Source organism: Sceloporus occidentalis, unplaced genomic scaffold (genome assembly GCF_023333645.1).
Source record: "Sceloporus occidentalis isolate IW3139 unplaced genomic scaffold, rSceOcc1.0.p SCAF_57, whole genome shotgun sequence".
NCBI classification, from domain to species: domain Eukaryota; kingdom Metazoa; phylum Chordata; class Lepidosauria; order Squamata; family Phrynosomatidae; genus Sceloporus; species Sceloporus occidentalis.
Window position 1 is genome coordinate 4823246 of NW_028317037.1, and position 14622 is coordinate 4837867.

The following is a 14622-nucleotide window of genomic DNA, read 5'->3' on the forward strand; positions in this document are numbered from 1 at the left end:
GTGCCTCTCTTTCTCAAACCTATCTCCTTAACTCACCCATCCCCTGCTACAGTCTTGAATGTGTGTGTGTGTGTGTGTGTGTCTGTGTGTGTGTGTCCCCCTTTTGCTGTGTGGTTTTCCCTGTGCTGTAACAAATGTTACGCTTTTAATTGGACCTAGTTGGTATCAGTGTCCCTTTCTCTTGGGGCTTGCTGTCGATCTCTGGTATATAATGGTGGGACCCCATTCAGGCATGTGGTTTTGTTAGGACCACCTCTCAGCTATATTTGATCTAATTAAAATTCCCCTAATTCGATCCTTCGTAACAGAGGACTGAGGAAAGAGAAAGGGTCAATTTTGTGCAAATTCAGAACTTCTCTGCACCAAAGAGTCCAGTGTGTTGAAACAGCGAAGAAATTTATTGAGAATACTTAAAAATCCAGTGTTTAAGCCAGAACTGCCCACTCCAATCCAAACAATACATTAAAACCCCAAAAATAAAACATCACCTTTTACAATCCTAGCCCCCACCTCCAATTCCCACAGTCTATGCCCCACAGGTAACAAGGCTCCCTTTGCCATTCCCACAAACTAGTCCCCTTTCTCTTAATGCCGGCCTCCAACTTTCTTCAGCCAACATCCCAAACATTGCAAAAGCTATCATTCCCATAACTATTCTAACCAGCTGCAACAAATCCCAGCCCCCCAGCTACCTAACCTATACCACAACCCATAATCCTCAGCCAAGTTTATAACCCAAAGCAATGATCTATAGTAATAGCAATTAAAACGTAAACTTAACAAAATATAACTTTAAAGCATAAACAGACACATGGACAGACAAATCACAAACATATGGACAGACAAACCTTACAAACAAAATCACAAGGGCCTTTTCACCGGTGGATTGAAAATATATTTTCTTTTAAAATATATTATTGAACATTAATTAAAAAGACATACACGACAAAACATTACTACACAGTTAAACATATTTACACAATATACAAAGAATATAAAAATAAGGGGAAAAAGCCAAGTTAGTTTCTATATGTCTAAACTTTGTATACTTCCTAGATGGCGCCTAAACTTCTTAAATTTTCATTTCTTCTAGTTTCCTATCTGTTATAATCTTTGAGCAAAGAAAAATAGAGCTAGACAAACAAAAACCAACCTCCATTTCTGCTTGGTTCTTGTTTCTACTCTTTAAGAGAGAAGCAGATTAATTCATCCTAATTTACATATGTTTTCATAGTTGTTTGAATTGGGGAAAACAGAAAAGTTCTTTTTTAAAAAAATACATTTTCTGTATTTCTTCTTGACAAAAATAATATTACAGTAGTTCACTGCTGGCATTTCTATGGCTTCGCTCCTGTGTGGACTCTTTCATGTCTCACTAGGTATGACTTCCGAGAAAAACATTTCCCACAATGTTGGCATTTGTGTGGCTTCTCTCCTGTGTGGATTCTCTTGTGTGCCACTAGGTGTGACTGCCGAGAAAAACATTTCCCACAATGCTGGCATTTGTATGGCTTCTCTCCAGTGTGGACTCTCTGATGTCTCACTAGGTCTGACTTGAAAGAAAAACATTTCCCACAATGTTGGCATTTGTATGGCTTCTCTCCTGTGTGGACTCTCTGATGTCTCACTAAGTCTCCCTTCAAAGAAAAACATTTCCCACAATGCTGGCATGTGTATGGCTTCTCTTCTGTGTGGACTCTCTGATGTGTCACTAAGACTGACTTCCGAGAAAAACATTTCCCACAATGCTGGCATTTGTATGGCTTCTCTCCTGTGTGGACTCTCTGATGTTTCACTAGGATTGACTTCCGAGAAAAACATTTCCCACATTGCTGGCATTTGTATGGCTTCTCTCCTGTGTGAGATCTCTGATGTATCACTAGCTCTGACTTCGAAGAAAAACATTTCCCACAATGCTGGCATTTGTGTGGCTTCTCTCCTGTGTGGACTATCTGATGTATCACTAGGTCTGACTTGAAAGAAAAACATTTCCCACAATGCTGGCATTTGTATGGCTTCTCTCCAATATGGCCTCTCTGATGTCTCACTAGATGTGACTTCAAAGAAAAACATTTCCCACAATGCTGGCATTTGTATGGTTTCTCTCCTGTGTGGATTCTCTGGTGTCTCACTCGGTTTGACCTCTCAGAAAAACGTTTCCCACAATGCTGGCATTTGTGTGGCTTCTCTCCTGTGTGGACCCTCTGATGTTTCACGAGGTCTGACTTCCAAGAAAAACATTTCCCACAATGCTGGCATTTGTGTGGCTTCTCTCCTGTGTGGACCCTCTGATGTTTCATGAGGTCTGACTTCCAAGAAAAACATTTCCCACAATGCTGGCATTTGTATGGCTTCTCTCCCATGTGGACTCTCTGATGTTTCACTAGGTGTGCCTTCTGAGAAAAACAGTTCCCACAATGCTGGCATTTGTATGGCTTCTCTCCTGTGTGGACTCTCTTGTGTGTTACTAGGTGTGACTGCTGAGAAAAACAGTTCCCACAATGCTGGCATTTGTATGGCTTCACTCCTGTATGGACTCTCTGATGTTTCACTAGGTATGACTTCCAAGAAAAACATTTCCCACAATGCTGGCATTTGTATGACTTCTCTCCAGTGTGGATTCTCTGATGTCTCACTCGGATTGACTTCTTAGAAAAACGTTTCCCACAATGCTGGCATTTGTGTGGCTTCTCTCCTGTGTGGACCCTCTGATGTTTCACGAGGTCTGACTTCCAAGAAAAACATTTCCCACAATGCTGGCATTTGTGTGGCTTCTCTCCTGTGTGGACCCTCTGATGTTTCATGAGGTCTGACTTCCAAGAAAAACATTTCCCACAATGCTGGCATTTGTATGGCTTCTCTCCCATGTGGACTCTCTGATGTTTCACTAGGTGTGCCTTCTGAGAAAAACAGTTCCCACAATGCTGGCATTTGTATGGCTTCTCTCCTGTGTGGACTCTCTTGTGTGTTACTAGGTGTGACTGCTGAGAAAAACAGTTCCCACAATGCTGGCATTTGTATGGCTTCACTCCTGTATGGACTCTCTGATGTTTCACTAGGTATGACTTCCAAGAAAAACATTTCCCACAATGCTGGCATTTGTATGACTTCTCTCCAGTGTGGATTCTCTGATGTCTCACTCGGATTGACTTCTTAGAAAAACGTTTCCCACAATGCTGGCATTTGTGTGGCTTCCCTCTGGTGTGGACTCTCTCATGACCCAGATGTTCTTCTGTAAAGAACAATAACAGATAAGACTAAAAATCAGAGTTAAGAGAGGAGGGTGTTTCCCCCAGATTTAGCCCCCATTTACCCTTCCCTATTTGACATTAAATTAGTAAAGTTGGTATGAGTGACCCGAGCCTGATCCTGTTGCAGATATCCCAAATCCATGAAACGATTGTATCCTTACTCATAGGAGCTAGCAAAGAAGAGATTGGAGGGGAACTGCCTTAAGGGAATCACTGGAAGCAGATAGTCAGACTAAGAACGGTTGAAAAAATATTCTATTAAACATGTGTAGAAATACTTTGATTGACAGGTGGCATCATATCCTGTGAGACTGCCATAGAGTGCTGAGTCAGAGCCCAAGGCATGATGGAAGGTAAATGCAGAGAATGCTTCATGCTGTTTGGCACGAGGAGATGACTCACAACCAATACAGTATACAGCTCACATGCGGATTGGTCTCGATTGCACTAGAGTTGTGTGTATAGAAGAGATAGTCAAGTTCATGGAAGTCAGAGAGGAGAGCTTGCAAATAATTGTATTATTAGGAGCAAGTAACTGTTAAAGTTGCCAAATATTGTGCAGCTGCAATTATTTGTCGCATAATTTTTTTGAAACTGATGCAGAAACAACCATGAAATATCTTGAAATAATTATGACATAGTGTCAGGCTACTGTTTTAAGTTTATATTTCTCAGAGTTATTTGGGACAATTTTTACCTGCCAGGTTTAGGATTTCATTTTATGAACTGATGTTTACCCTTATTGCTAGAAGGCAATTTACTTCTTGTGATGCTTTGTAATACTTGTATTTATTTTGTTGTTGTTGTTTAAGCTGGCCATGTCCCGTAATAAATTATTCATTCATTGATTTGTATTATTTTGCAACTCAAGATAAAGAACTGAATGAAATCTACTGTGTTTGTGACTTATTTTTATGTGTGGAAAGTGGTCAGTGTATTGCTAATACATATATTTGGAGGTTGGCTTCCGGACTCTTCTATGATATTATTCAGGACCTGAGAGGCAGTGTGCTAATCCCTTTTGTCTGAGGTATTTGCATCAAACACCCATTGCATTCAATTCAGTTTCACACCATTCTTTCTCCACACAGGAAATATTCTAAAGTGATATAAACCTTTCCAAACCCTCAGTTTTTGTCCCCATCACCAATTTCAGTATAAATGTCAGGTCCAACTTGCTGTTCTTTGGTGTCAGTCCAGTTACAGACAGACACTCTGTTTTCATGGCTAAGCACCTCAATGCACTCACCAACCCCAATTGTCGCAGGAACTACAGACTTCTCCCCATTCCAAATCCTCAGCATAAAGATCTGGATAGGTAACTTATCACCATTAACAAAGCCTTACATGTATTCACCACTCCCGCCACTGTTACCTAGTTCTTGCATGTGTGCGTGAACACTTATATGTATGTGTCTGTGTGTTTTGCTTTCCCCCTAAATAAAACACAAAAACCTATTTCAAATGCCTCTGAAGTTTTTTTTTATTATTATTATTCAGGACCTGCTATAGCTGGGCTGGATCCAGAGGTCACCATTGCCCCAGTGAAACTATTTCGTTCTATTGAGCTAAGTACCAAATCCCCCTAAAAGCATAGCGCTTGCGGATGTCCTCCCCAGACTCCAGCATTTTGGGTAACAAAGGACCTCTTGAATCAACCATGGAGCTAAGCAAACTCAGGTAGAAAAGAAACATTAGCAAAACAGCAAGTTTTGTTTCTGCTTTCTTCCCTTCATGGATATTACTCATAGAATCATAGAATAGTACAGTTGGAAGGGACCACAAGGGTCATCCAGTCCAACCTCCTGCCATGCAGGAACTCTCAATCAAAGCATCACCAAAAGATGGCCATCTAGCCTCTGTTAAAGACCTCCAAGGAGGGAGACTCCTCTACACTCCAAGGAAGGAGTGTGTTTCACTGTCAAACAGCCCTTACTATCAGGAAGTTGGTTTGATTCAATAATTCTAAAGTGGAAACAAAGCGCTCTGACAGTAAATTATGAAAGGGCCCTCAGTCTTAACAGGAAGGGCAATGGATTCAGGTTCCTTACCCACAGAGGCCACATTCTCGTAATTCTCCATCATCACATTACTGTACATAAGTTTCTGCTTCTTCGTCAACATTTTCCATTCCTCTTCGGTGAAATATACCGCCACGTCCGCAAAGGTCACCTGAAATAGAAAATAGCCCTCATCCAGAGAGTGACTAAACAAAAGGGGAGGAAAGCACACGGTGCATCATAAATATTATTTCAACACTTCAGAATTCAGTCCAGGAAATAAACTTTAAATTCTGCAAGCAAGCAAAAAGTTACTGTCTTTGAGACCCAGTTTGTCTCAAATCCTTTCAATATAATATACAATATAATAAAAAATATAATTTAGACCATTTCTGGGATATTGATGATAGATTAGGATACTGACTATTCCAACGTGTATTGTCACCAATTAATTATAATGCACTTAGCCATATCTCACCTAATCTCAGAGGCAAATTTCATTTTTAAAAACAGTTCTGGGGAGTACTCTGGGATTGAGGGCCACTGGGCTCACCCTCAATTAAGATACAGAGATATTATTCCAAATCCCCCAGCATTTCACAGATTTGGAAAGCAAGACACATGTGGACAAGCAACACCAGAAGGGGGTCAAGATGGCCAAAGTTGTAAATGATGAAGATCGCAGAAGTGAGGAAGGGTACAAGACCCTGCCCCCTCCTATTCTCCCCTCTCCCCTCTTTTGAGTTGATGGGCTGCACATGTCTTTTGAACTTGGAACACATTTTGCAGCAACCAACTGACCTGAGGACAAGGGGGAAAGTGGCAGAGAGGAGAGAAAAATAGGACATTTTCAAAGCCCCTAAAAAAATGAGGTGACAGAGCATTAACCAGGACTCACTCTGCCAAATTGAGACAGTATATTCTCCGCTTGCTTTCATGAGCAGGCCCAGCAGTGACACAGATGAAACTAAGTCAGGATGGTAACTTACCAAAGAGTTGTTGTACCTCTGCTTCTTCTTTCCCTTGGAGCCCAACTCCCTCCACTTGGCCTCTGTGTCGGCCATCAGGTGGGCAGGGGGTCCTGGTGATCCTGCACTTGGGTCACTTCAGCAAAAGATACTCCAAAAGTGTGTACAAGAGGGTCGAGATGAAGTTCCTGACAAACGAGACCAGGGTTAGACTTAATTAATAATTTGTTTTATTTATATACCGCTATTCCAAAGGTCATAGCAGTGAACAGCAAGTAAGCTAATTAGCAAGTAAGCTAATTTGCCCCTAAGTACATGAAGTACTTAGAATGTCTGGGTACTCATTTTAGTGACCTCGGAAGAGTGGAAGGGGGTCCTGGAGGAAGGGGGCCTTGGGAGATATAGAGCCTCCTGAGATATTTGGGGGTCGCTTCCTAACAAGGGGTTTCTGGCCTCATAAAGGATTTGGGGCAAACTGGATCTGAAAGGCAGTAGTAGCCTTTTATCTTGCCAATGGGATTTGCAGTGTATTTCCTGGACTGCATCTCCCAGCATCCACATGGCCAGAAAGAGGAGGGGTCCTGCCCTGCAGTAAGGCCCCTCCAATCCCTCTGAACCGAGGACTACAACTCCCACATCTTCTTTCTTTCTTTCTTTCTCCCTAGCTGGCTTGTGAGATGTGATTAAGCCTTGTTAGTGGTGTTACTGCTCTTGTTGCCGTTGTGTGGCTCCAAGTTGTTTCCAACTAATGGCGACCCAAAGGCAACCTTATCATGGGGTTTCCTTGGCAGGTTTCTTCAGAGAGGGGTTTCCATTGCCATCCTCTGAGGCTGAGAGAGTGTGACTTGCCAAGGGTCACCTAAGTCCAAAACACACTGCAGCAATAATCCAAACTGAAACCGCTTTAACTGCCCTGGCTAAGTGCTAGGGAATTCTGGGAAATATAGTTTTCTGAGACATTGAGCCTTCTCTGTCAGAGAGCTCTGGTGCCCAAATAAACTCCAGTTCCCAGGATTCCCTAGCACTGGGCCAGGGCAGTTAAAGCGCTCTCAAACTGGACTATTGCTGCCCTGTGTTTTGGACCTTTCTTGGCCGCAAACTGTCCATAGCCTGCAACGCATTTCCTAATTCTGTTGGCAGTCCCTCCCTCCCAACACTTTCTCATTTCCCCCAAAACCAGCGCAAAGCTGGCAGAAGGAAAGAGGTTTTAAAGCAACATTTAAATCTGCCATATTTGTTTTTAAAAGACTAAATGTCCCAAATGCTATTATCAGTTTTGTAGCTATTATTACAGAAAGACGTAGAGTGCAAACTCCTCAAGTACCTTTATTTTCTGGAGTGAGATGGGCTTTTCCAACTGACTCACTGTGATGATCTCCGGTGGTCCAAGCAGCCAAACTGCGGCCCTGTAATAATAATGATGATGATGATGATGATGATGATGATGATGATGATGATAATAATAATAATAATAATATAGCCCTCTCTTCAGCCAAAAGGCTATCAGAATGGCTTACAAATTGTTAATTAGACATTTAGACATTATGGCTCTTAGCCCAGCAGACCCTTAACTTCCTTCAATCACGCTGCAATCATCCAGTGAATTATAAGAGGATTTCCCTTAACCTACACTGGGACCAGTTAAGGAACCTTATTTCTACTTCTTTACTGATCTTCCCAAGCATCAACCGAGCCAAAACACGTGTAAAAGGAGCGTCGAGTAGTAGATACTCCAATGAAGTATTTATTACAGATAACGAAATATAAGTAAAAAGTAGGTCTTACAAGATATTAAGAATCTTGCAGGAACAATATTTGTAAGTATATAATATTCAATTCATATAAGCTATTAAAATAATAAATAGACCTAAACGTCCAATTCTGAGCCTAACTTCCAAGATCCGCTCTTTAACTCTCTCTCTGGATCTCCAACCGACACAATTCCCCCAACTGTCTCTTGGTCTCTCAGGCCTTATATCTCCTTCTCACGGAAGCTTCCAGAAGAACCTTTATCTTGCTCTCTGATTGGTCAAGAGAGCCTTCCGTAGCAGTGATGTCATTCTGCATTTGCATAAACCTCCCTTTACTGCCTGAAGAAGACCTCCATTGACTGGAGCCCAGTCATTACACAAACACTTCAAGGGTTTGTGCCTAACGACGATTAAACCGCTTCTAAACTGCGTCCAAACCGCTCCTAGTCTGGACGCTCAGAAACGCCTCGCAAATATTATTCCCCACAGTCACAAGCAGCACAAAATGGCCACCGGAACATAAAATGGCTGCCTATGCCTCAGTTCTTGGCACTTGTCGGTGTGAGGCCTTCAGAGGAGAGAGAGAGAGATGGAGGGGAAAAGTGGAAGGAGTGAGGAGGAATGGCCACTCTTGAGTCCGAAGCAGTCATTTTTATATAACGAAGTGATGATGGAAACCTATGAAAACCTATCCTCTCTGGGCAAGGAACTTGTATCCATTGCTCTTCCTTCAGAAGAGGGGGGTCTTGCATGCTACATACATGGCACTATGGTTTCACTTTAATGGTCAAAGTAACATCCTTGGAATCTTGGGATTTGTACTTTACTTTACGGAGCCAGTAGAGCTCTCCATCTGATGATTATAAATGCCCTTTGCTAAACTGCAAATCTATCGTAGGAAAGAACCATGGCACTTAATATGTTTTGGGTCCCAATGCTCTTTGGTACATCTCTTAGCAAGTTTTTAGGTCTTTTTGATCTATGTTTCAGTGTTTCTATGTTCTGGAGAGGCTTCCAATATCTTCTCTTGGCCCTACAATGGCTCAAATTGAGCCAAACAATGGTAATAGGATGCTGGGGGATATTGAGGAGGTAAACATGATTTCTTTTCTCCCCAGGTGGTCCAATGGGGCTACCTCTGAGATCCCTGTGGGCCCAATCTGGCTGCCCAATCCCCAATAGCTGCCCAGCCCTGTCTTGGAGATGTCTTCAGGCTGTTTGAAGGCTCCTCTCTGCAGCCCTATCCTCACCAAAACTGGACTCCACTTCCCAGACCTTTCCTAAGCCATTCCAATGGATTAATTGCATATATTTATTATCCTACCCTTCTCACCAGATGGGACTGAAAGTGTCTCTTTCCTGCACCATTCTCTTTTTCTCTCTATCTGTGTGTAAGAGAGAATGTGAAATATAGAATGGCAGGGAAGAGATGCTGAAGGTGAAATGCTGAAGCAGTGCAGATGGACCTGAGAGCAGCTGGGAAAGATGGAGAGAGGAGGGAGAAATGGAAGGAGATCAGGCATGTGGAAGCATGGAGGAGAGGGAAGGAACAAGCAATATATATGTTTGGACAGGAAAGGAACTCTGGGAAAGTCCAGAATGGAGCCAGAACAGGTGTCGATAATAGAGCCAGAAGAGTATTGTGAGGTAGCCATGAACCTGGAAAACGTTAACTGGTTTAAGTAAACTGGTGTGAACCAGCTCAAGTCCCTGTTTTTCAGACATTTGAAGGGATTCCATTTAGCAATTATGAGTAATATCTATGAAGAGAGGGAAAGGAACACCAAAACTCCTTTATCTCTCATGCTCATTTTCCTTTGTTTAGTTTGCATAGCTCCATTGTAGATTCCAGAGGCCTCTCCTCTCTTAATGCGGAGATGATTCTTGTCTGCCCCCTTTTTTATATAGAAGAGCCTGAGATTCATGAGGAAATGGAGACTGGAGAGAGACCTTACACATGCCAGCAGTTTGGAAAATGTTTTCCTCAGAGGTCAGACCTTATTGTACATCAAAGAGTCCACACAGGAGAGAAACCATACAAATGCCAGGAGTGTGGCAAGGGTTTTGCTTCAGGTACCAATCTTACACACCACCATCGCATTCATACAGAAGAGAAGCTATAGAAATGACAGACTGTGGAAAATGTTTTTCTCAGAATTTACACTTTTAGAGGCATCCAAAAATCCACATTAGAGACAAAGTGTATAAATGTTGGTGGATGAAAATACTTTTTTGGAGAAGCAGCCTTCTTTTATTTTGTTGCATTTTGTAAAGGTCTATTGCAATCTTCATGCTACTTCTGCTACAAAATTTTGGGTTTGAAAGTATCTTGCTCTTCAAGTGACATTCAATAAACATTTGCATTAATTGAAGCATTCTCATTCTTCATTGCATATCTTGACTCTGCAAATGACAGCATTAATTATGAAACATCAGTATTTTATTTTAAAAAATTAATTAAAAATCGGAAACTATAAATATAAAACTCATCAGACAACAAACATACAAATAAAAGATACAAATACAATATATATATATCACTTCCACTCCTTTCTGTTGGTTCTTATATTTATGTATACAGTGGACCCTTGTTATACGCTGGGGTTTGGTTCCAAGAGCCCCCGTGTATAACAAAATCTGTGTATGCTCAAGTCCCATTAAATATAATGACATAGCAAAGTGGTGTCCCTTATAAAAATGGAAAATCAAGGTTTGATATTTGAAATTTATACGTTTTTTTTACATATTCAAACCGTTTATGCTTGAATCTGTGTATAAAAAAATCCGTGTACAAGAAGGGCCGACTGTACTGACTTTTATATAAACCTTATTTATAAAAAAAAATCTTAATTGTTTTGCATATATACATGTTAAAATGATGATTTCTATATTTTCTTAAATACTTTATTTTATATCTATTTTTCCTTTATTGCTTTATATACATACATATTAATCTGTATTTCTATGTCCTTATCCTTGATCATATATATGTACGTATTTATCTGAAGTCGAAATCTATATCGCAGTCTATCATATTAAGTTATCTCAGTCTATCTAACCCCCTAAATTACATGACATTGAGATTTCTTGTTATTCAATTTATTTTGCATGTCTTTCTTTGTATACCTTATCTATCTCAACATAATTTTATAGATTCAGATATTCATATAATTACACGGATCTCAAGTAAGTTGCTATTTTTCACTAGTCTCTCTCAAAGTTTTCATCTGATCTGTTCCGTAATAATTGTGTCAATTTGTCATTCTCTATATACTCATATAGTTTATTGTACCAATCTGATAACTCCTGAATTTTCTCTTATTTCCAGTATTTAGCATACATGTTTCTTGCTGCAGCAAACATATCAAATAAGGTCCTTCCATGTTCTTTTTCTAGTTTGTCATTTATCATTCCCAGTAAGAAAATTTCAGGTTTATTTTCTATTTCCATTTGCAGAATCTCTCCTTTCCAGCCCTTAACTGACACACACAACATTCGCTGACTCCAAAACTAGTTTCCCTTCCATGGTTTCATGAAAGGGAAGTTTCATGGTTTCATCAAAATGCTATGTCTGGGCAATGGAGATACACCCCAGGTGCCAAAACTGGCCCATAGCTATTCTTGATGGACTCATTCAGTCTCTTTCTCTGTTGGTGGAAGGGCAATCGGAAGCAAGAAACTCACGGATCTTCAAGGGATCTCCAACTTTTTTTTTATTGACTTGCATCTGTCCTTTCTCTCAATATAGGGACTCAGAGTGGCTAGCAACACATTTAAAACAGTACAAATCCAAAACAATGCAGAAGCATTACAATTATAACTATATATATTTTTTAAAATTAAAGCATTTATAAAGCTGCACCTTGAAAATACTAAAGTTTATCAAAAAGCATATACAAACCTTGACCTCTGAATTGCACAGCCGTTCATACCTCATTCTTTGTTTTGCTATCCGCATGTACAGAAAGGGGGAAAGGGGGAGTGTGAAATGCAGTCAGCCTTTCTTATACACGGATTTTTTTATACACAGTTCTGTAGCCAAGGGTCCGTAGGGGGAATTTTATTATTATTGTTATTAGCTCAAATATTGCAAGAGAGGCTGGCTACAAGAGCCCACCAAAATCCCCCTTCCGATATGTATACGGAGTAGACCAGGGGATCCCAATAAATAAAGCTGAGACGGATATTAATAACTAGATGTCTAATTTATTGAAATAGGGGAAAAACACATACGTTGCGCATACACTCACACACACACTCAGGACTCAGGAAAATTAGGGTTGGAAAATGGGAACAGATTTCAGGCGTTACTAATGGAGATGCTTACCAGAATGTAGATTCCCTCCGGGGAGCGAATGGGGTGCTGGACAGTGAGACAAGTCTGCTCTGCAACCTGGGAGTGAGCAGAAATGCCGGCTACCAGAACAGAGGTCTGACTGACGTGGAGTGAGTAGACCTTGAAAATGGCACGCTGAGCAGCCAAAGTGGGGACTTTTTATAGGCCAAATCTGGCCTGAGGCAAAGAGGCTGGCTTGGCCGAAACAAAGGTGTTCTAAAGATTTTCTTTTCACCTGGATGTCTGCTTTAGATAGTATAAAGGGCTTATGCCACTTGGACAATAGGTTCGAGGAGGAGGTTGATAGCTTCAGGGAAGGCAATCCTTTCACTCTTCCCAACCTTGAGATAATCCCTTCATGCGACTTCCCTGGACCCACTGAGATGTTAATATGGGAACTCCCTTAGGGGAGGTGTACATGTCCTCTCGCTTTGCCAGTAATGGCGGACAGGCTTGGAGTCTGGCCAGGGGTCATCCAAGGGTTATCATTGATTCCAAAATTTATATTGCAGCATGGGTAACAGTTCAAGCATCCACGGTTTGAAAATGTTTTCAAAAAAGTATAAATTTCAAATATCAAAGCTTGATTTTCCATTTTTTTATAAGGGACACCATTTTGCTATGTCACTATATTAAATGGGACTTGAGCATCCACGGATTTTGTTATTCACAGGGGAACTTGGAACCAAACCCCAGCATATAACAAGGCTCCATTGTCCTTTTTGTTTGGAGGGAGAGTCTCTCTATATTCTGTTCTGTAAGACTATCAGAGCTCCCTTTGGTGCTGTCTTTCCTTATGAATTTAAGACAAGTTGTACTTCTGTTTCCATCCAGTAAACCTTTGAAATCTTTGAAGCTTTCTGTTTGCCTGGCTGCACATCCAAAGAACATGAAACATAGCCCTAGTTATGATGAATCAGTCTTTTTCTAATGGAGATACAGAGCGAGGGCCACAGGATCCCCATTCCTTCCGTAAGACTTGGACCTGTCCACTGCAGAGATTTGACATACTTAAGATTAGAGCCAGACTGGGAGGTTTTGGGAGTCCCTGTCCCTCCAAAAGTAACTTTCCCAAGAGCAGTCTATGTCTCCCTTCCAAAGACCAGCAGTGGATGGAGAAGGAGGCCTTGGGAAAGCAGAGGAGAGCTTGGCTTGACCCCTAAGGACTCTCTGTTGAAGGTTTCCATCTTTCTAAGAAACGGTGGAGCCTGGGAGGGAGATCGAGTGCCCAAAGTCAGTGGCATTTCTGCATCGGGTGTCAGTGGGTCCCAGGGGTGGTACTTTTAGGATTGGGACTTCTGGGGTCAGGACTTCTGCCTTACAGGGACATGGCTTCTGGGGGGAAATCCAAGGAAATTGGAAGAGACCCCAAGGGCCCTGATCCAGTCCAACCCCATTATGTCATGCAGGAACTATCAATCAAAGCATCCCTGACAGATGGCCATCCAACCTCTGTTTGAAGACCTCCAAGGAGAGAGACTCCACCAAAATCTCCATTGAGGAAGTGTGTTCCACTGTCAAACATCTCTTACTGTCAGGAAGTTCCTCCGAATGTTGAGGTGGAATCTCTTTTCCTGTAGCTTGCATCTATTGTTCCGGGTCCTGCTCTCTGGAGCAGCAGAAAACAAGCTTGATCCATAATTATCTCCATCTGGTATTAAGTTTTCCTCTTTTCCTACTACCCTCAATCTCACCAAGCATTATTGTCTTTTCTAGTGAGTCCTGTCTTCTCATAATATGGTCACTTTATCATCTGCAGTGCTTTAAAGTTCTGTAAATCAACAGAGGTATTTATTTTTGTTTTCTTATTTAATGTTCAGTTGTAAGTCTGCCTTTGCACTTTCTGCTTTGGCTTTGTTCAACAACCATTCCAAGCCTTTGGCATTTTCCCAAGTCATTGGTTCCTTCCAACGCTATGTTTCTATTACTCTAAGTACAGGACACCAGCCTCATTTATATATCTCAGCTATTTTTGTTTAGCCGGTGCCTCCTCCTGTAGCTGTTAGTCCCATTAGTTAATACGGTGTGAATTTGCTGCTTCTATACTTATGTTTTTTTCTCCTTACTCCCTGCTCACATCTCCACCTTCTTTCAGGAGTACAGATCATGCCTGCTGCCTCCGCACCCGGTACATTGATTTCCACAAAGATCTGAAATTGACGTGGATCCAACAGCCCAAAGGTTATAAGGCCAATTTCTGTGCTGGAAGCTGCCGTTATGTATGGAGCACTGACACACAGTACAACATGGTGAGAGTGGGCCCATGCCATCCCAGGGCACTGTCTCTCTCTGTCCCAACTTGCAGTCAGACTCTCC

General features: G+C 41.4%; 2 protein-coding genes across 2 annotated transcripts in view; both read right to left on the minus strand.

Annotated features, from left to right (window-relative positions):
* Positions 1–14622, minus strand: part of LOC149287748 (uncharacterized) — a 792175-nt gene that overhangs the window by 498468 nt on the left and 279085 nt on the right. The window lies entirely within an intron of this gene.
* LOC149287760 (uncharacterized) lies at positions 328–10174 on the minus strand. Its single transcript, XM_089492615.1, has 5 exons — positions 9295–10174; positions 7544–7625; positions 6241–6407; positions 5303–5423; positions 328–3232 (listed from the first exon to the last, which is right to left on the minus strand). The coding sequence occupies exons 3-5, from the start codon at positions 6313–6315 to the stop codon at positions 1338–1340; spliced, it is 2091 nt and encodes a 696-aa protein (XP_089348741.1). The 5' UTR covers positions 6316–6407; positions 7544–7625; positions 9295–10174; the 3' UTR covers positions 328–1337.